Genomic DNA, 23,847 nt, shown 5'->3' with positions numbered 1-23,847 from the left:
TAAAACATTTTGCAAAATGGATAAATTTTTTTCACTGCTTCTTGATGTGATCTTTAATTGTTTAGTTGGTGTTAATATCTAGCTAGTCTAATGCACCAAGTACTGTCCCAACCATAATAACATGCCACCCATAGTCATGCCCCTATTAGTTATTCCTGGTACACAATTTGCTCTCTTGTCAGTGTAGATTACTAACAAAAACCAACAATCCAAGTTAATGTGCACCAAACTACTTGTCGTGTGTATTTATTTATCAAATCATGTATTTTATGAACTGCAGAAAGGTCGTCTTCAATCAATCACCACCTTAAACATTAGCATTGACTGTTTTGGCTACATTTTTCCAAAAATCTTATACTCTGTCATTTTACTGTTTTATTTGATTTTACAATTTAAAGTTTTTTTTAAAATTTAATAAATATGATTTAATAAATTAAATGGTCTAGAATGAAAAGGTTTCCCCAATAGACTTTTTTTCCAAGTCCTTCTTACTTTCACATATTTTTTTTAACTTTTCCATCTGATTGGAATTCAAAATATTAGGGGAAAGAACGGTTATTTTAAGATTTTGTTTTATTATTACTAGTGGTAGACACCACACAAGATTGCTGTGTTGATCCTTTCTGATTAACAGAAATAAGATTTTTTTTAACAGCTTCGCCTCTCATTCTGATGTTAAAAAACAGCTGCTTCTTGGTTGTGAGGGTAGAAATATGCTGGCACTCCATTTAGAGAAGTGACAGCTTGAGACAGGTGGGCAAACTGTGAAGCTGTGGTCTAATAGTCCCTCACACTTGTGTACAGAGACTTCAGAGAAAAAGAATGATTTTCTAAAATAAGTTGTTTTTTCATTACCCCTATTTTTTTTTTTTTTTTTTTTAGAAAACCCATTCTAGACTTTGATTCACTTTAACCATATGTAGTTTTAGAAAATAGGTTAACTAATAAGTTTAAGAAATATTAATTAATTATTAATTAAAATTGTATTTAAAAAAATAGATTTTTGCAGGTTACATTAACTACATCATATTTTTCTGATGGAGAGTTCATTATAAGGAGCAGATATTTTACATTTTAAAACAAATAAATAATAAGGGAGTATATACTGGGGATCAGCATTTGACGAGTGGCGGGCTTAATTAGAGTTGAAAGTGGCACAAATTGTTCAGGGCAGACAAAGACATTCACTTGCAGATCAAATTAATTTCATATATTTAAACATATACTACTTTTTCTGCTGCTTAAACTTTGACAAAAGGGCAAGTTGCTTCTGTTTCCATTGTTTATCTTTATCTACCATGTCCACCTTGCAACCCTCTAAATGCTAGAAGATATTATTCTGGAACTGCAAGGGCTGCAAGTTGAACACATCAAAGCAGGTTTGCTTCTCATAACAGCATAAAGTGCCCATCAAACCATGGCTTGATTTAATTTGTTTTCATACTAATAATATTACAGTTTGGTTGGTACAGTAATTTGCATATGTTATTTTTGCATAATTGCTAGTAAGAACAACAAGTACAAATCAGTCTCCCTGAGGCCTTTCCATCCCTATCCAGCAAAGTCCTCAGCAAGTTTGAGTGGGTCATAGGCTTTCAGCCATATTTTCAGGTTATATGCTCTTTTACAAACCCAAAACCTGAACCCAAACAATTATGTTAATGAACCAGTTGAGAATTCTTTAAAAACACTAACGTTTTAAGCCCTTTATTGCATATATGATTTAGAGATCATGCTCATATGTCCATTTTTGTATGGAGGGGTGCAGCCCTTGCAAAGTCTTAAATGCGAGCATGTGAGGAGGTAATGAGAGTTGAGTAGCAGGTACTGCCTTTTGCCCAGCCTCCTCCAATAAAATTAATTTTTGTGCATGCGCCAATTGCCAGCTCTGCTGGTAGATTAGCGACAAGTGTCTAGCAACAAGCTGGAAGGTTTTTTTTTATACATAGACACTCAAGGGCTACTTCTAAAGCTGCTGAAAATACAGCCCTAGATTCTAGTTCAGTTTCGATATTGGAACTGTAGGTGAGTTTGTATATTTTTCTCATGTCTGGGTGGATTTGCCCCACAATCCAAAAAAATACTGACATGCATATTGGCCGCTGATGAAATTAACCCTAGTGAAATTAACTCTAGTGTGTGTGTGCAAATTCATGGGGAAATTAGACTGTGAACTCAACTGGGGCAAGGCTGATATAAGTGATGAACAGTCTCTGTAAAGCATCATGTAAATAAAAGCTAACAAAACAATTATATTGTCATGCATTATAATATGTAGCTATTTTTTTTTTTTTTTTTTTTTAACTCTTTATTTAACATAAAGTTTACATTCACGTCTTTACAAAATCTGCACAATGTTATCACAAACCGTAGCTATTTTTTATCAGTACGGATTTCTTTAATTAAAATGGGTGGCTACAGAATTATCATTATTACATGTGATAAGAGCTTTTGCTCTTAAATATCTTTGAAATGTACTAAATGTCCTCAGTTCATAACAAAAGACAAAATAGCGGATCCTAGAAATTCAGCCAATTCACTAAAATATCTCCTTTAAAATAAAAGAGGTATTTATTTGTAGGTTTTTTTCTGCCAAATGCATAATCCAACATATAAGTGGAGCTCAGAGTGTACGTTCAATAACAATCCTGAAAGCATTATACAAATGAAAACATGACAAACATCTGCATTAAATTTGCAAACCACAACTTTGGACACTGGGTTTTTATTTTATTAGCTGAGCAAGAAGCGAGTTGATACGGCAATTTCTTCCGAGAACATAAAGTGTGTTATACGTTAATCGCAAACAAAAGACCTTATTCTATGTGGGTGGCCTTGGCCAAATAATGGTGGTGATTCTTTACAGCTATTTTTTAGCCCTTTGATTAAGTTGGAATATCCAAAGTAAATTTGATTAAGGGAGTGCAATTTTGGCTTCTCCTAAATTTGATTGATAAAAGGGTGTACTGTACATATTTAGTTATGTTGTTTTTATAAGTCAGGAAACATTTAGAGGCGAATTTATTAAAGTCCAAATTTATCTCATTATTTTCTGAAAACTACTCAGACCAAATCCACAAAGGTTTGTTTTACCCTTATTTATCAATACATTTTCCCCAAAATTTCTTGTGTGGGAAAAAACCATGAAAAAATTGTGCAGAAATTGGGAACGTACGTATTTTTCAGATTTTCCACACATAAACTCAGTATGTTATTATTCATAAATATCAGGTATATCAGTATGTGTAGTGTCCTTGTTCCCATAGTTCTTAACTTATATTGACATTTTTCTTCCCTCAAGGACCCACCTTCTTCAGTATCACTTGGGCTCCGCATGGAGGAAATGATATTCAACTTGGCCGACACGCATTTGTTCTTCAATGATTTAGAGGTAGGTGCCACATGAAGAATGAACATGCGCAAAAGCACAAAATTTTTTTTTTCTATGTTTTTGGTACAGAATGTTGCTTTGGTATCAATGAAAAAAATAATGCAAAACGAAAATCTGCCTATGTACTGTATGCTGAAACTCCGTTCTTCTCATCTCAAGAATAGGTTATGGCAGCCCTACTGTCCTGCCTATAACATCACTAAACATGGAGCTGCAAAGTTGCAGCCTAGCAAAATAAAACATTGCTACTTTAGAACTTCCATTTACCCTGAGTACATGTGATTCCATAAAACATGAGTTGTGATTAATTCCAGGCTATTTCAGCCTCCGTTACCAAGCTCCCTATACAGCTGATTATTAAGCAGGAAAACTGACACCCACAGCTGTGCTTACTGACAAATAGTTGTGTGGCTCTGCTCAGTGTGACAGGCACTTCAGTCTTCAGCTGCACCAAGACGGCAGTGTATTAAGTCAGACCAGACACGATTGAACACTAAAAAATACAAATACCTCCAAAAATTCAAAAAATGTGTGTCTTTCAGACAGTTGAAAAAAAATATGAAAACCTCTTAAAAACCTCTAAGGGCTGGGACACACTGGGCGATTTGGGGAGATTTAGTCGCCTGGCGACTAATCGCCGCGACTTTCCACGACCAAACGCGGCGATTCGTTTTCCGAAGTCGCCCGAAGTTTCCTCGTGAGGCAACTTCGGGCGACTTCGGAAAACGAATCGCTGCGTGTGATTAGCGCAGGCGATTTTTCATTTTAGCCAGGCGCAGAGAGAGGGGAAGCATTCGGGGAGAAAAGTCGCTGCGATTAGTCGCCAGGCGACTAAATCTCCCCAAATCGCCCAGTGTGTCCCTACCCTAAAAGTCCAAATTGATTTAGAGCAGTCCAATGGGATCAATGGAGCTCCCATTGACTTCTATAGGACCTCAACAACTTTTACCTGGGGAAGTTTTGTATTAGAGGTTTTCGTGGTATTTACGCTTCATAAATCTCGAATTTTAGAGCTTTTTTTTTTTTTTTTAAAAAAAAGAAATGAGAAAACCACAAATTTTACAGATTTGTGGAAAAAATAAAAATATGATTGTTAGTAAATGACCCCTTAGTGTTCCTTTAAGGTTTTCCTTAGCATTCAAGTAATAATTCTGCCACTTATTGGACCTCTGTCTGTTTGTTCAGACGGCACATGAGATGGTTCAGACTTTCCAGATTTCTACCATATTCCCTCCTATGTGCATAGTTAGCACCTTTTTGTGGAGGTACATGTTGATCTTTGTTGTTCTCCTAGAAGATTACAAAGACTAAAGAACTGTGTGTGTAGTTGCCCTTAAGATACCGGTTAAAATGTTAAATACAGATTCTAACACAGAGGATGCCATTTTGTGCTTTGATGGACCTGCTGGCCCTCGCCAACATTCCGTGGTGGTTCTGGTTTACCATGGGAATGTCCACACTGCTGGCAGGCCAAGATGCTTTCATAGAGTAATGCTGTTCAATTCTGGTATCAAGTCACACTGTGCATTATTAAGATCAATATTTACCATGATATATTTCTATTTTTTGTTCTCTAGCATGCCTATAGCCACAGAATGATTGGCATATTAGCCCGAGTACACTCTATTTAGAAAGCCACTTTTCTTTCATACTTGAGCTTACGAATCAGGCCACATTCAGTCACACCAGGGGTACGGACAGTTGTTTATTTAAAACCCAGCCGTTAGGCAAGCTTGTGAGCTTGCGGTATTGCTGCCAACAGGCATTAATCATCAGGTTGCTGTTTTGCTGGATCTTGGAAATGTATGTTATTTCAGACAGAAGGAGGAATTTGAAAGATTCAATACAACCTTCCCTGATCAAAGTTAATTGGCAGCAATTGGCCTTTAAATATTCCCTGATGTTTCCTCGTACAAAAATCAAGCAAAATGCACCTTATTTAATGGATGAGCCAAAATCATTTTAAAAATGCCAGTATGTGACAGAACTTAAATGTGGTTTCTTCAACATCTGCCCTGTATTTTGATTTCTTTTCATCTGTAAAGGAACGACTCGCAGATAAATTGGCAACTTATAGTGCAATCACATCACTTGCATGGGCTTTATTTTCCTTCCATTTCAAAGCAAAGTGCTTTTTATTCTCCACTGAATTTAGATGAAATATTTTCCCTCCTATTTTGTACTTGGCTAAGAATAACTGGCTCATAGTCTTTTTTACGCTGTTGTGAGCCTTCATTAATGAGTTTTGATGAGGGCCTTATTTTACAATTGCTGTTTATACTTCACTTCTTGCAGCAGTTACATGCACTCACCAGTATAACTGTCATAACAAGTTTCTCCATAGTCATTTCTATTACCTACGTCTTTAAACCATGACCATGCCTTATTCCAAGTCTTTCCCTTATATGAGAGAACACAAATGATTTCCAGGTTAACTGACTAAAACCATTGGATCCTGAACTAACATTGTTCTACAACCCAATTGTGCACCATATGCGGCCATGCAGCTGGTGGTTTTCTAATTATACACAAGCTCAAGTTCTGCTCCATCAGACCAAACCTTCTTGAACACAGTCCTATTTAGTCTAACACCAGCCCTTTAAATAAAGGACATACAAATACAGTCCTATATTGATATGCCATTTTTACTTGTCTTATCATCTTATTGGTGTCCCATTCTATCTGGTTGCAGGTTCAGTAGAATAATTTTTTGGCTTTTTTAACCATTTTTACATTGTCTACAGAGAATTACCTATGCTGACACAGTTGTACACATTTTTTTGTACAGACAATGTTTTGATTTTGCTGCAACTATGACTGTAAAATTGCATATTCTGCTCACACCAGGCATTCAGTGGCATCTTATAATGCTTTTTGTTGGCTATTTACAAGCAAATTGTAAAACTACAGGTGGGAAGTTGAAGTAGAGAAGAAGTTGAAGTAAAAAGATTGTTGTCAGCCAGTAAACAAACTAAGGGGAAAAAGCTAAATAATGTTGTTTTTACCCTTAATATTTATTTAAACAGGCATTAACATGCAGCTTTCTCTCAATTCCCTTCAATGCAGATCTATAAAAATTTTCTCTGTCTTGAGTAATATAATAAATATGTCAACAGAATCTCTTCTTCATGGTTTGCATACCTGTTTTGCAGCTAATGGTTTTGCGTTTACAAAAGATAGAACGAGGCATAGCCATGAAAACCACAAAGTGTCCACACATTTCTAATCGTAGCTCGTCTGCTGGTGATATTTTTTTTGTATGTTTTTGAGGAAGAAATGACTGCCTTGCCTTGTTTTGAGGGACATTAGTATTTTTGTTCTAGCCCAGAAATCTACAGCAATAAATTAGGAAATGTTTAGGAAAAGCAAGGATAAAGCCTGTAGGTTTTTATAGCTAGGAGAAGTGACTCAGAGTTGGGACTGGAATAGTAGATTGTAATCAGGGAAGTCTGGGTTTGATTCCTGAGACAGCTCCCTGTGACCTTGGACAAATCTATCTCCATAGGCCTCAGGCAGTAGATCTGGGATTATAAATTTGTCAGTACAAGCTTTTAAAGGGAAAGTTTGATATTCCAGACCACAACCCCCCTCCTCAAAAAAAATCACAGTGCTCTTCTGCGTAACCGCAACAAGAGGTTCTGATGCCAGCCCCAGCCGTGGAAACTAAAGCAATCAAAATAGACTGTGTGCAATGGGCCTAACTCTAATCATATACCAGGCTGTCTGGTGTGTCCTCTCAGTAGGCAGTTTCAAAAACCATACAGGAGGCACATGAGGAAAGGTGTTTTAATCACTGTGGTTCTACCTCAATATGCTTTTCAAAACTGATTTCCCCTTTCTCTTTAATTGTAATACACTACCTTGTACTTGATCCCAGCTAAGATACAATTAATCCTTATTGGAGGCAAAACAATCCTATTGGGTTTATATAATGTTTAAATTAACTTTTAGTAGACTTAAGGCTACTCTACCTTGGGATTTTTTCCTGTGAGCAACATTAAGATGTAAGATGTTGGCAACACAAGCATCAAAAATGTTCCTGTGTGGTGCAAAATAAGTTCTGTGATTGGCCATTTGGTACTGGCAGTACATCTGGTTTTTATGCAATTAAAGTTTGCCTTCAAGCCTGGAATTCAAAAATAAACACCTGCTTTGAGGCCACTGGGAGCAACATCCAAGGGATTGGTGAGTAATATGTTGCTTATGGGCCACTGGTTAGGGATCACTGGCTTAAGTTATGGTGATCCAAATTATAGAAAGATCTCTTATCCAGAAAACTCCAGATCCTGAGCATTCTGGATAATAGATCCCATACTTGTACTGTCTCTAACCAACAGTGTTCCTAACCTGTCCAGTCAATAACTGATTGAGTCCCTATCACATATCGGTTAAGAGATTGTTAGGTCCATATGTAAGCTAATAGTAAACAGCCACTATCTGCTTATAAAAGGCCCATGTAAGGCCAGCGTTCCCTTGTGTGACTGAATGTGAAAGTAGAGAATTAAGTGATGTCTATTTCAGATATTTTACTGCTTTCTGAAATTTGCAAAAAAAATATTTTAGTTTTGACCTTCAAGTATTTAAATGTTTAAGACTGAAAATATGACTCTGTTCAGGGTTTGTACTTGCATATAATGCTAGTATTACTATGAAAATATTGAAGAAATATTAGAGGGAAAATTTTAGCATGTCAACACTATTATTGCAGCACTGTCCAAGTGGAAGGCTTAGTATCAGCTAGGGCCAGATGTTAGCAGACCAGGTTGTATTGAAAGAGTGATGTCCTACAGGTAAAGTCTATTGTTGGTTCCTCAGTATAAGAAAATAACTGCCTTTAAACTGATGAATAAAGCCCAAAGCATGTAAACACATGTGCCAGCAAGTGAGAGATTAGATAAGGGCTGCCTGTGAGAAAAGAGGTGCTGACAAACTAATTAGGCACCACACCTTCTGTCTACTCTACGGAAATTAACATTTAATTAACATTTCAACCACGCCAGGTTTTTTTTGTTTGTTTTGCTTAATAGCATTGGTCCCCATTGATAAGTCTATGGAAATTCTCTCAAAAATAAGTAGCCCATGGCTGCCATTTATTCAGGTATTTATTTATTTGGCCTTTAAAATAATCACAGTGCTTTCCCTGCTGAGATTTCACCTGCAGTGAAACAGACTGAAAACAAACAGAGGAGCCATATACAGTAAAAGGGGCCACGACACCTTCCAAAAAAAGGAAATGTTGATAAATACTATATTCTGCATTACTGTTTTATAGGCATACACCAAATCCAGGACTCAATTTGAATCATAAGGGCAATGGCACGTGGGGAGATTTGTTGTAAAAATGCACTAATATCCCTAAAATGTTTTCCCACCAGCAATAATGTAACTGACCAATGGGAAAATACACTTGTTTATTCATTGTCTGAGGTCTCCTGAAATTTCAGAGGCTTTGAAAAGCCAATGTCCATTGGGGATTTTTACTATTGCTGGTGGGAAAGCATTTTTGGGAGATTTAACCAAGGGCAACAAATCTCTCTATATGCCATTGCCTTACTGTCTTTTTGTCAATTGTAACAATAGGATATAAATATTTATTTCTGACATTGAAGAACTATGCAGTCATGCTTTGGTTTTGTTTCATATATTTTAGAAAAGTGTTATTCTTTTATAGAATTTCTTAGCAAGCTATAAAATAAACTCCACGGATTATTTTTGCCGTCACTTTAACATGTAGATATGATTTTCTTATATCTAAATGACTTAGGGGCAGATTCATTAAGGGTCGAATTTCGAAGTTAAAAATACTTCGAAATTCGACCCTCGAATTGAAATCCTTCGACTTCGAATATCGAAGTCGAAGGATTTAGCGCTAATCCTGCGACCGATCGATCGAAGGATTTTTCGTTCGATCGAAGGATTTTTCGTTCGATCGAACGATTAAATCCTTCGAATCGAACGATTCGAACGATTTTAATCCAACGATCGAAGGAAAATTCCTTGATCAAAAAAAGGTTAGCAAACCTATGGGGACCTTCCCCATAGGCTAACATTGACTTCGGTAGGTTTTATCTGCCGAAGTAGGGGGTCGAAGTTTTTTTTAAAGGGAAAGTACTTTGACTATCGAATGGTCGAATAGTCGAACGATTTTTACTTCGATTCGTTCGATTTCGTTCGAATTCGAACGAATTTAACCAATTCGATGGTCGAAGTACCCAACAAAAAATACTTCGAAATTCGAATTTTTTTCATTCGAATCCTTCACTCGAAGTTAGTGAATCTGCCCCTTAATGTTGTGTGTCTGCTCTTGTCCTGCTGTCAGACATAATGCAGGGGATTTCAAAACCTCATTGTGCTCACATCCTGTGCTGGACCCACAGGTAATCCGCACCTTTTTTCCCCTCCTGCCTAGAATAATTATGGTGGGAAAGCAGAGAAGATGCAAAGGTCACAGAGTTTACACCAGGGACGGGGGTGACAGACTCTGCCAATTTACTGCCAGTGTTGAAAACCTGTGAACGAGAGACTCATCCCATTCACATGGAGTAATTTTAAAGTTTATGGAATTTAACGATGATATGGAAGAGCTAATTTTAGCTCTACAGCTTTAATTGATTTTAGATGAAAGGCATAAAATGTCTTAGTGCACATTAATGACAAAGATATCCAACTTTGCTTTTCACGAACTGTCCAAACGAGCAGATATCTGTATGTATGACCAGTTTTAGCTTCCCAAATAGCCCGTTTTTTTAGAACCCCTGCAATAAAAAGTGCAACATGCAAGAAAAAGTGTGTTTACTGATGCTAGAGAACCCTTTAGCTACAGTATCTCTACCTTGGACCCAACAGTAGCTCCAGGGATCCCATAAGCGGGTGCATCAACAGGCGCACCAGGCTTATGCCCAGCAAATCCGATGCAATGTTTTGAACCCACACTCTGGAAGTGACACAGCCTTTGTTCTGGGAAAAGACACAACTTGCTCCTGATTTTAAAATAGAAGCCTAATAGCATTTTGATGCATCAGGCACAGTTGCGGCATTAGCACCTCTGTGCCCCGCAACAATGGAGGAAAAGCCACTTTGGGGGTAAAAAAACATGACGGATAGCATCCGTAATTGCACTTTGCACACTGTACTTGTTTTATTATTAACATATATTTATAAAGCGCCAACATATTGCTTAGCACTGTACTTGTAGTTGTTATGACATTCACCTTATAGATGGTTTTCCAAGTTTTACATGTGTAAGGCAAACTAGGGATGGAGAATTTTTTCACCTTGTTTTACCACGAAATGACGGCCATAGACTTGTATGGCGTTGTGCGTCAAAAAAATGACACACGTAAAAAAAAATTCGCCGCGCAACAAAAAATTTTGTCGCCGAAAGCCTTTAATGGCCGTTGCTGACATTTCGCTGGCGGCAAATTTTTGGCGAAACGGGTCAAATTTGCCCAACCCTACAAACTATACATTTTATATATATATATATATATATATATATATATATATATATATATATATATATATATATATATATATATATATATATATATATACACATATATATATATACATATATATATATATATATATATATATACATATATATATATATATATATATATATATATATATATATACCGTATATAGTCCTCAGATATGCCAGCCTTCATAAAAAAGTGTTCACTTGCCTGGGTGCAAGACCACACAGATATAAAGGAAAAAAGGTCCACACTCACAGGTCTTGAATCTATAATTATGGGTTTAAATGCTGAAAATAAGACAATAAGAAAATGATAAGGATTATATTCTTCCTATGCATGTTTATAAACCAAGGATTAGTCAAAATGTGCTAAAGTTTATTTTCCAGTAGAAGTGGGACCTTTTTAATGCAGTGCAGGATCTCACAAATTCAGCCAGGGTTCTTTATTATTCAACACGAAGAAGGAAGGGGTAGAAGTAATTGCCTAATGACAGATATGAAGAGAACGGAGAATGCACAGATCATTTCCTGTACTCTGGCCTGGTTCCAACCAGCCTCAATGGGCTCGCTGATGTAAAAAGAAAATGTAAATTGCTGGTTCTAAGGGGATATTTTTTGTGTGCTGTTTTACTGTGCAAAGTAAGGCGCTGAAACAATTAGCCAAAAGAGTGCAGTGTTAGTTTTCTCACGATAAACTGAAAATACTGAGTAAAATGTCTATATATTTTTTTGTGTTTTGCTGTCAACATAGTTTAAGGATTGTGATGTATGTGAAGTTTTTATGAAATGTGCACACACATATATATAGAAAGTATGGAATCTGTTCTCCAGAAACCCGTTATCTAGAAAGTTCTGAACTAAGGGATGGTTATCTCTCATAGACTCCATTTTAACCCAATAAAACATTTTTTTAAATTAAAATGATTCCCTTTTTTTCTGTAATAAAAAAACAGTACCTATTATTTGATCCCAATTAAGATATAATTTATCCTTACTGGAGGTAAAACAAAATGTTTTGGTTTATTTATAGTTTAACTGATTTTTTAATAGACAAATTATGAAGATCCAAATTACAGAAAGATCCCTTATCCAGAAAACCCCAGGTTTCAAAGCATTCCGGAAAACAGGTTCATACCTGTATATATCTTTGTGGAAAATGAATGTTGTGTAAAGAGATTCATGTCCTACTTTACATCACTGTTTTACAACATTCATAACCCTTTGATGTCAGTGGCACTACTGGGAAGCAAAACACATTTTTGTTTAAAACTGGTATAGGCAGCTGCCATTTTGTATGTCGCATTATCATGCAGAATCTTGGCCACTATTGATAGGAATTCTGTTTCACACCATTGTGACTGTATTGCAGCAGTTAAATGACAAGCAAGTTTCAAGTCTGCTTCATTGGTTTTCACACATCTTTAACCAGGTAGTAGTGATGGGCGAATTTATTCGGCAGGCGCAAATTCGGGGGGGAATTTGCGCGATAGCCGGCGCATTCGCAGACAAATGTGTGCCGGTGTCAAAAAAATGGACGGCGGCGTCTCATTTCGCACCTTTTCACGAATTTTTCGCCGTTTCGTGAATTTCGAGAGGAAATTCGCAAATTTTTCTGCAAAGCCCATCACTACCAGGTACATTATTTTGGGATTTAAGGATCCCTGTTCTGTAAAGTTATTTGTAGCACAAACCATTTATTGCGTTAACTTGTAACTTGTTTATTTATTGTGTAAACTTGTAACTTGTTTGTTAAATACTTACTGAGCCCAGGTATTTAAGGTTTTGAACATGAGAAATAGAAGTGAATGTGAGTATTTTAATTATTATATTATTTATTGCTGCTACTACACAACCATCAGCCTCTGCCGCCTTGTTCTGTGTGTTCCTCTAATATTGTCTACTAGGCATCCTTTCCATTAATTCCAAATTATGTGTGCCATCACCCATTTAGGATAAGTATTGATTGACTCCTTAGAACCCAAAACAGTTCATCAGTTTGCAATGAGTCGTGTCCATTAATTGACAATTGCAAACTGTTGACACCTACCTCCACTTTAATGAGAGCAAAAAAAAACCACAAACTCAAATAAGCCAAACAGTAGGATGCCAATAAGGAAATGCATATAATAGTCCCCTTATCAGGTGAGAGATAAGAAGGTCAAACAGAAGATAAAAGTAAATATGTGCATTGGTATCAAGGCTATTAGGGAGACAACAATCAAAGCAGCGGAATGTGGATCATTACAATGCTCATGTCACAGGACATAATGAAGAATTTCCTGGTTAAACGGCTGAAAACATTTGAATATTTTACTATAAAAGAACTATATTAAAGGCTCCAGTGGAAAATGCTTAAAGACTAAGTAGAGTGTTGACTGTTGTAGTAATGCCTACTGTTTTTGCCTTTGCCAAGGGAAGCAGTATAGCATTTTCCTTTCATTTGCATAAAGACAAATAAGGAGAAAAGGTGATTTAATAATGTAACATGTAAAGTTTGCACTAGATCTAGCAACCCATAGCAACCAATGGAGAAAATTCTTTAAATTCTACCTCCAAATGAATGCAAACTGTGTGACTTATATTACCCCTGTGTCTGCATTATGCCCTGTATCTGCATGTTCTAGAGCAATGATCCCCAACCAGCGGCTCATGAGCAACATGTTGCTCCCAGTGGCCTCAAATCCGGTGCTTATTTTTGAATTCCTGGCTTGGAGGCAAGTTTTGGTTTCATTAAAACCAGGTGTACTCAATATAGAGCCCCCTGTTGCCTGCCAGTCCACATAGGACTGCCATATAGCCAATCACAGCCCTTATTTGACACCCCAGGGAATTTTTTCATGCTTGTGCTGCTCCCTAACTATTTTTGTATTTGATTGTGACTCACAGGTAAAAAGGTTTGGGATCCCTCTATGGTCTCTTTATGGGAATACTCAAGTTAAAAGTAGGGGTTACATTCACTTTATTTTTGTATAAATGTTCAGAAAACAAACCATTAAATTTTCTGTGCAAAGACCTTTATATAGCTGTGTATTTGTATCTTTTCACATAAGCGAGAATAGCCATGCGTGCTCTGATCATCATCGTCATCATGTATTTATATAGCTCCAGCAAGTTACGCAGCACTTTACATTAACTTATAACAAAGAGGGGTCTTACCATGATTTCAAAAAATAAATAAAATCAGGGTCAAAAGGCCCTGATGACAAGAGTTTACAATCTAAAGGATGAGGAAAATTCTTCCTGCAACTGAAGAAACAGCTACCTTTGGGGAAGGAATGCATACCTAACTTTAAAAAGCAAGATTATTTTAATTAGGCAATATTCTAAACCCAGCATTGATTTGTAGAATGAACCTTTAATAAATAACAAGCCAATAAACAAGGCTTGTCTTGGAAATGGGGGCTGCCAACCAGTTAAAATGATGAGGGTTTTTTTGTACAGAGTTGCATGCTTTTGACAAATGGCACAATTTTACATTTAATATCACCTCCTTGGTGAAACTTGTAGAAAGAAAGAAAGATATTTGCTGAGATTCTCCAGCCCAGTTACACCAGTTATATAATGAACCTTTCCTCATCTAATGTACCTGAGGCATGTGTAACAGTGACAGGTCAAGGATAAGGATTCCTTATATGCAGCTCAGTATCTCTTATACAACTCCATACCTGTGTATTATAAACAATGTGAGCAGTGTTATGAATATAGCTAGTTTTGAAGCTATTCTCCCTATTCCAGCAGTTTCACAGTTCTTGGGCAGGGCAGTCACAATTAATTCATTAGAGACTTGGTGTCCTTGAATCTTTTGTTTCAACAGACCATCACATACAGTGCGAAAGAGAGAGAATGTAATATGCAGAGTGCTTTTAAAGCCAAGTTCTTTCACATGTGAAATTGTCTATACAACCACCCTGGTATAAACAACAAATCCGTTTTTATTACTTTGCCTTACAACGTAAATGTAACAACAATACTGGTTTTGCATAGAAAAAGTACAAAACTGCACATAGAACTTTTGCATGGAATCAATAGCAAAATATACCATAATGAGACAAAACATGGTTGTCGTTGTTAGAAATGACCCCACAATGCTTAGCTTATTGAAGGCTACATTTACATGTAGGCTATATCACATTATTATCATATTCAACAGTAGTGTCTACTATATCAATGAACTTTTTTGCCTATGAGCAGATGCCGGAAGCTTTAGTAAATGGCAATTGAATGTGACATCCCTGATTAGATGAATAGAATCCATAACGGCAGGCAATTGTCTGGCTAAACTTTGGGAATCTGGAGGCTGTTGTTTTGAGCTTGTCAGACACCTATTTAATAAACAGAAGCGTTCAAAGCAAAGTTTTATTTACATAATTATGCATTTACAGCCATAATATGAGGCCCCTTATTCCCTCTTTTTTTCCTAATTGTCTCGAGCAGTTGACATTAAGAGGAGAGTAAAAGGTTACGGGGTCAAAGTCTTTTCCTCTTAGAGTTTGCTGCTTGCTGAGAGAAGGGTGGCTGGAAAATAGATGTTTTAAAAGTGGGGTTGAGGGTCACGCTTTAACTGTGTCACAGAACAGCTGGTTTGAGTTTTCTCCAACTTTTTACTCCCCCCCCCATTTGAAATCTACAGGGGAAAAAATGAAAGAGAAAAAAATATTCAGAAGTAGTTGGTAAGCCCTGATATCTTGTTGCACTCGCTATTGAGCAATGCTTCGGTTCTCTGATATTCATTTACCTGAGTAGTTTGCAGTGAAAAACTCCTTTTTTCCTGGCAACGTTATTAGTACACCTTTTCAGCAATTTATTTACCTCCCAGGGACCAACTTGGAGTAGCTTGAATTTTCCTGTTTGACCTGCTTAGCTAAAGAAATAGCAAAAAAAACATAGATTTTCTCATGATTCGGCACAAGCCCTATTCATTGCACTCATATTGTATACTGCCCCTTTAATGCCGGCTTATTTCTAGAAAGCAAAATACTTGTTTTTCTGGAACAGGCACTCTGTGTGTTAATATCTATTATGTAGAGCACAATAGGCCAGGTGGGACTTTGTTTTAGACAATGGCTTTAGGTGGACTGTATGCAGTGGAGCTGATATAAAATATGCTGAAATAAAGAACAGGACTTCTGTCCAAAGATATATGAACTGGAAACGAAGAGTATCTCAGATCAAATCAATAATTCTAATATTTGATGTTAATATTATTTTACAAATAGCCCAAATTCAGCTTCATGCTGCCTCTGTACATGCACCCTATCAGTATTGGGGTATACATTTGTAGGGAACAGGTCACAGTCACACAGAGACAGTTTAGCAGTCAAGTAAACAAGCTATTTGCCACATGCGTACTCATACAAGCCAAACAGACCTATTTATATTTGAATAATAAAGGTATGAGACCTGTTATCCAGAATGCTCAGGAACTGAGGTTTTCTGGATAACTGATCTCTCTGAAATTTGGATCTTCATACCTTAATTCTAATAAACAATCATGTAAACATTAAATAAACCCAATAGGCTGGATTTTCCTCCAATGAGGATTAATTCTATGTTAGTTGGGATCAAGTACAATGTACTGTTTTATTATTATAGAGAAAAGGGTAAACCATTTTCTAAAATTTGGATTATTAATAATGTGAGCAGTATTATGAATATAGCTAGTTTTGAAGCTATTCTCCCTATTTGAGCACTTTCAAAGTTCTTGGGCAGGGCAGTCACAATTAATTCATTAGAGACTGGTTCCCTTGGATCTTTAGTTTCAACAGACCATCACATACAGTGGGAAAGAGAGTGAATGTAATATGCAGAGTGCTTTTAAAGCCAAGTTCTTTCACATATGAAATTGTCTTTACCACCACCCTGGTATAAACAACAAATCCGTTTTTATTACTTTGCCTTACAACGTAAATATAACAACAATGCTGGTTTTGCATAGAAAAAGTACAAAACTGCATATAGAACTTTTGCATAGAATCAATGGCAAAATATACCATAATGAGACTGGTTAGTTGGGATTAAGTACAATGTACTGTTTTATTATTATAGAGAAAAGGGTAAACCATTTTCTAAAATTTGGATTATTTGGATGAAATGGAATCTATGGGAGATGATCTGTTTGTAATTTGGAGCTTTCTAGATAACAGGCTTCTGGATAACTGATCCCATACCAGTAGCTGTCTTTATAAGATCGACTGCTGTCTCCAACCAGGTACACAAAATGAGTATTGCTAAAATGTAAAATCGAAAAATAAATCTGCATTAAAATGTACAATAAAAGAAAATATGTAAAGAAAGAAAAACAAATTATGTCAATCCAGATTTAGACATTCTAGCTGTCTTTTGGCCGTCATAGCTCTGTGATTATAAATGTAGGTTTGTGCTGAATGAAGACAAAAAATGTCATTTGTGACAGTGCTAATCTACTTTTCTGTAAGAAGGTATAAAGAGCTCTTACATTTTACAGCCAAATTACAGAATGTGTGGAATTATTCCTTTTCTTGTGTGCTTTCTTGGCATTATTGTTAAACACTTGCTTTGATGGTGCCATTCAAGCACACCTTCATGTACTCATGTATGATCCCCAGAGTACCAATAGGAATCTGTTTTAACAGAAGTCTGGTTTTCTAGCATATCTAAAATTCACCAAAACATATTAAGTTAATTATCATATTGTTGCATGACAACATTTTTAAAAAAGTATGTAACATATAAACCGATAAATGCATAAACTGATCAACATTTAAGCTGATAAATGCAGCTGTAGTATGTGCCGTCATAAAACCTAAGTTACCCAAGATGCTGCCAGTAACAAAACCTCTCACTGCCCTCGGTATACAAATCAGTGCCTGTTTCTAACCATGCATTTACAGCACCTGTATTAAGTCATATAGATCTAGCCTGTGCTATAACAGTGAACTGTGGTCAACTATGGCAGACATTGCATCAATTAACACTAAATAAGTGTGTTTCCTTTCTTGCCTTTTCTCCTGTTAATAGTGCTCTTCACCTAACCCAGCATCTTGTTGACTTGATCCATTATCAATATATTAAAGGCATTAAGACATTCTTTAATATATTGATAATGATTAAGTGCAAAGGATCTCTGCTATAGTTTATCCAGGAGAAATGGCCAGCTCCATGTTGTAGCTCCATTCATTCCCCAACTACAGTCAGGTGTCCCCAGTGGTGGCCAATGATAAATGCAAACTATTGGGAGTTTTTTTTACCTTGACAAGAAAGTTACGGGTCTCTGTGGAAAAATGTATGATAATGCAGTACAATTCTTAATGAATCTAATGTAAGTGAGTGTAGGACTGTCCAGACCAGGACTGATGTAGTTGGCCATCTTAAATATATTGCAATATATGGACAGAGAATACCTGTACATTATTTAGTAGCTTAATGCACAAAATGTCTCAATGTCCCTAATATATTGATAAAGGGTTGAGTGAAGAGGTTTGTATGAATTTTGTGGTCACTGCCTGTTTGCACCCCTGCCTAATGATTTAAAATTGTTGGCACATTTCTGCCATAAATTACCTGTTGTACTTGTAAGTCATCAGAATATCTTCCTCTCTAGGGTAGAGAAACATAAGGCTAAGGCCACACTAAGCAATAGCGCGGCGATTTGACTCGCGGCGACTTTTCGCCGCAATCGCTGGGGAAACTTTTGCGCTGGCGTCTATGGGGAATCGCCAGCGTAAAAACACACGCGGCGATCTTTTTTCTATTGTCGCTCGAAATCGCCTAGCGAGGCAATTTCAGGCGACAGTAGAGAAAAGATCGCCGCGTGTGTTTTTACGCTGGCGATTTGTCGCGATTCCCCATAGACGCCAGCGCAAAAGTTTCCCCAGCGATTGCGGCTTAAAAGTCGCGGCGAAAAGTCGCCGCCAGTCAAATCGCCGCGCTATCGCCTAGTGTGGCCTTAGCCTAAAGCTCTGCAGTAGAGAGCAATATTTGCCCCAATCAAGTAGCTAATAGTAACCAGACATTAGCGTTCATCAATACTTCATTGCTATGGATTATTGGTCCAAGGCAAATCCGAGAACCCTGTAAGTCATAGTGCCTGAGACAGACTCAAGGTAATACATTGTAATATCCAGAAGAAAGTTTGTTTAAAATGCTTTGCTTCCAGCAGTACCTTATTCGGGTTTATCTTAATAAGGAAATGAAATATTACATTTGATGTAAAAGGAATGTTGCTACTAAAATTTAAATCGAATGAAATTGAGGTTGGTTTCAATGCTTCCAATTCATATTTTCTGTATGGGTACACACTGTTTTTAACTGAAGCAAAATAAATAATTCTCACAGGTCTCCAATAAATGGCAAACCAGTAACAGATTTTTGTCTCCGCTCTTCAGAAACATTGGCCTCGGGCTGTGTTAGTGTGTGGCTCAACAGCAATCAGAGGTCATAATTTCATTGGCGGTTACCATCAGGTTTAATTTTTGTGGCATGTTACATTGCTGAAATGTCTGGTTTCAGTTAAGCTAAATAGTGACTGCATCAGCTTTAAACGGTAAGATGTTTTAGAGTACCTGAAAAGAAGCAAAGGGCCTTTATAAAGCACATATGCTAATTGTTTTTAACAGCTTAGTAAATATTAAGAATGTGCTTTAAAATAAGAGTCCGAACGTCAGTAAAATGTAATGACAGCTGAAAGTTTTTAAGGCACTTAAGACATAAAATGGATATTTTACAAGGCTGCCACCTACTGATTTAAAAGACACTTTAAGGGAAACGGTAACTGCCAGGACTAAGTGGCTCTTCATTTCTCATTTGTGTAACACATGACTACAGTAATGCAAACTATGTATATTTAGAGAAAGAAAGGAAAATGGGAAGTGCTCCAAAAAAGGAAATTGGCAGGTGAAATAAATGGTGAATGTAAAATATATAGTGAATAAAGTACCCCCTCTTGTAAAATATAAGGATATTATAAGTTACCTAGGAGTTTCATGACCATATAAAAACACGAGGCCGAAGGCCGAGTGTTTTTATACAGGTCATGGAACTCCGAGGTAACTTCTAATATCCTCATATTTTGCAACTGGGGGTACTTAATTTATTATAATACACAAATTTCAATGAGTCATGTGACAGAAATAACTGATGACATCAGAACTCACCGTTTATAAGGATATAATTTACAGGATATTCATGCCATTTGTGTATTATAAAGAGATTGACACACTAATCTTGATGCTCAACACCACAGAAAGGTTTACTATTGAGTCCCAATTCCAGATCATTATCAAAGGCTCTAAAATCTAGGTGCCATTTGGGTGTAAGACCATGATCCCCAGTCAGTAGCTTGTGAGCAACATGTTGCCCCCAACCCTCGGATGTTGCTTGGAGGCAACTTTTGGTTGCATGAAAACATGAAAATCAGAGCCATTACTCACACCCCCATTGACTTGTTTCATGCTTGTGTAGCTCTTTTAATATTTGAATGTGGCTCATAGGAAAAAATGGTTGGGGTAAGGTATACTATGAGGGCAGATTATAAGTGTGAAATTAGAAATGATATCATTAGCATCCCTACAGTATTTTTAGATGATACTTATCAATGAAATTTAGAGTTCACCATTTGAAAAATATACCTCTAAAATTCCATAGGAATGGAGAGGGGCGTAAATTTTACAGTGCTGAGCTTTTATTTTACACTTTGATATATATGCTGTGTGTTTTAAATTCCATGGTTCGGGAGAAATGAATGTGCAATTAAGTTGTGACCATGTGGTGGTGGGGTTCTTCTGCCACTCAATAGTTTCTTATATATTCCATGGAAGATGCAAAGAAGGGGTTATGTGCTTGGTTTCGAATATGAATGTCTCTTCTAGTAGCACTTTCTAGGTGTGATATACCCTCAGTTGTATGATTAGAATGCTTTGTGTCTGACTACTTACTGCAGGCTACATGGTCAGTTTTTCACTCTTTCGGTGTCTCTAACGAAATTGCCAATAGAATAGGGAAATAGAACACTGTGGTTTATGGTGTCTTCTAGCCTGTGATTTTTAGTAGCCCAAGCAAGGACTCCCATTGTGTTTTATAGCAATCACACAAAACCAATAGTGCAAACACTAGTAGCTTGTAAGATTGCAGTTCATGTATCCAGTCAACTGAAAAGCTCTCTGATGTGTGGTCTGAGGCACTATAGGACACATGGGGGATATTTAAGGCATTTTGACCCACCAAAAAATCGTAGGCGCCCAAATTAACCTGTATACTACTGCCTTAGTAGATTAGATTGAATATGTCTAAAGAGCAGTATGAACATATGTGTGTATTGTGTCTTCCTGTAGGAATGTGACCAGGTTCATATTGATGATGTTTCTTCAGATGACAATGGACAAGATTTAAGGTATGTTTTCAATAAAATCAAATGTTGTTTGGTATTCCAGTTGGTGAATATTATATACATTGGGCTGAACAGGATTGTTGAGGTTGGAAAGGTTCATGAACTCATCAAGTTAGAGCATTTACAAAAATCATGGGTGTCCAACTTGATGCTTTATAATCTTAGTAGGCCTAGCATTAATGTTTTCCTCACCTAAACACGTCATTTAAACTTGTTGTTTTACAAAAGACCTTACTCCTAATCTAAGGCTAAGGGCACATGGAGTGGTTTCTCAACCTAGGGCATAAGCCAGTAGAGAAGTGCCTGAAACTGTCTCACTGGCCTTCCATTGACTTCATTGGATAATACTAGGCTGTTGTCAATTTAAAAACCAGCATTAGATTGTTTCAAACTATTTCCTTTGAAATTAATTCAAGGTGGCACAGGTAGTTTTGGGCACACCATGTATCATAACCCAAACAGGAATACTCATTGAACCTGGAATTGGACACCCTTGTTTTAAAGCATTCACTAGTTTTGCCTAAATAGAATAACAAAATTCCATCATAACTCAAATGCAGCAGAGTTTTCAGTGGATACACTTGTGTATGTATTCATTATAGTGGCTCTAACATTCTTCATCCGCTGCAGTGCTAATATGATATCTGGCTTGTTCCATAGTGTGTGTAGTTGTGAATTCCATAGCATCAATGCAATCAATGCAATCAATGTAAAGAAATATTTATCTTGCCTCAGGTAAAAGCATCTCTGATTTCACTACAACAGGAAAAATTTTATTGTCTCATCTATGTAATTGAAAAGGGGCTAGATAGTTCGCAAACCTTGAGTACATATGTGTATGGTTGTCATGTCACTGTTTTGTGTTGTTAAAATGCACCGGTAGCAGTGTTTCCAATGAGTCATATGAGCCAATGTGACAACCATTGTAATTTTGCTGCTAACAGTCCGTATTTCTGTTCTATAAACCAATTCTGTAAAAGCAGCATATACCCATACTAGACAGAGTTCCAATCTGGAATTCAAACTGCCATCTCCCATGAACACTTAAGGGCAGGGATGGCATTGGGTAGGATTAAGAGGACCCTGGCTGTGGGAACCCAGTTTCACAGGATCCCCTATATTGCTTCACAGTTGTTGGATATTGTAGTACATCCATTTGGAATAACCAACCTGCATCCTTCCAGGGTTTGCTCGACTCCAAATCCCGCATTAAACCCAAACTGAGCCTTCCCTGAATAAAAAAACAAAAAGCTGAAGAACCAGGTTGTACAAATGAAATGAACTGGACATGTATTTTATGTTTCTGACCATATAAAGAATGGTTTGTAGTAGTGATGAACGAAAATTTTGCCATGTACAGCTTCGCCACAAATTTCCGAGTTTCACCAACATAAAAAATTTGTTCGCAACTCATTTTGCTTTGTGTGACAAAACAAAAATGGCACACAACAAACATATATATCATTTTATCCTTACACTCTCCTTCCACATAAACCAAAGGAATCTGAGCCATCCCACTGCCTGTATAAGGACATACACATAAGTATATAGTTTATTAATGTGTGTTACAAAACACCCAGATATTATCTGTTGGTGGTCAGATGTATTATTTGTTGTTAGTTATAATGTAGTTGTAAATAGGATTACCAGTCAACGAGAGGTAATGTCAAAAATCACAGACTTATGTTCTTAAGAAATTGTCAAAATGGGATTTTTTTTTTCTATTGAAAAAGCAGTTGTAGCTTAGTAGATAAGAGGTTGTCTAATAACATAGGGCATGTGTGTAGCAGTATACGGAGCAAAAAATGTATGTAATGTTGTCCTCCCAAAGCAGAAACAATGTGCCACAAAAAAAACACCCATAGACTCTAATGTAGTTTGCTACAAAAATGCACCAAAAAAAATTGTTGTGCGGCAAAATATGCATTTGTAGGTAAGTAGCAAATGTACCTTCATACTGTATATTCAACAGGCTCTTTTCCTATTATTATAGCACATATAACTTTGGAACAGATGGCTTTCCAGCAGCAGCTACCAGTGCAAACCTGTGTTTAGCAACGGGGGTTCGAGGAGGAGTGGACTGGATGAGAAAATTGGCTTTTCGTTATAGAAGAGTAAAAGAGATCTACAACACATACAAAAACAATGTTGGAGGTAAATACATATTCTAATTAAAATCATCATTCAGGGCATGTTTTTAACTTGGATATTAATGAATGAAGAAATAATGGATATTAAGACTGTAGGGAAGAACACCAATCCCCCCCTTTTCTTTTAAACTTGAATTGCCCAAATAAAGAACTCGGAGGCTAACTTGTGGATGAAGGTCGGACACAGCTTTTATTAAACATGTTTTATATACAGATCCTTGCACCTTTATAAACACATATTTGTTAAACCGACTTAACCCTTTATTCAACTCGAGAAAACACCAATGCCGGCCATTGCAAGAGCAATGGGCATGTGATAACCATTATTTTTTAATAAAGTGGTAAGGCAAGGATCAAAACTTTTTTCGCTGTGACAATTTCTTAGCAGAATAGTAAAAAATGAAACATACATCAACAAAGTAAAAGAACTGCTTAGCATGTCTAAATGAAAAAACAAAAACAA

The 23,847-nt window shown here is 36.7% G+C and overlaps 1 protein-coding gene across 9 annotated transcripts in view; it reads left to right on the top strand.

Annotated features, from left to right (window-relative positions):
* The window catches only part of eya1.L (EYA transcriptional coactivator and phosphatase 1 L homeolog), an 80,128-nt gene that overhangs the window by 49,592 nt on the left and 6,689 nt on the right, over positions 1–23,847 (top strand). For all 9 annotated transcript variants that reach the window (XM_041565360.1, XM_018241513.2, XM_041565361.1 and 6 more), the window contains 3 exon segments: positions 3,302–3,391; positions 21,179–21,237; positions 23,228–23,388. In XM_041565360.1, coding sequence (XP_041421294.1) covers positions 3,302–3,391; positions 21,179–21,237; positions 23,228–23,388 — 310 coding nt within the window.

The sequence above is a fragment of the Xenopus laevis genome, chromosome 6L, assembly GCF_017654675.1.
Source record: "Xenopus laevis strain J_2021 chromosome 6L, Xenopus_laevis_v10.1, whole genome shotgun sequence".
Classification (NCBI taxonomy): domain Eukaryota; kingdom Metazoa; phylum Chordata; class Amphibia; order Anura; family Pipidae; genus Xenopus; species Xenopus laevis.
The sequence above is the reverse complement of the archived record's forward strand: the minus strand, read 5'-3'. Positions and strand labels throughout refer to the sequence as shown.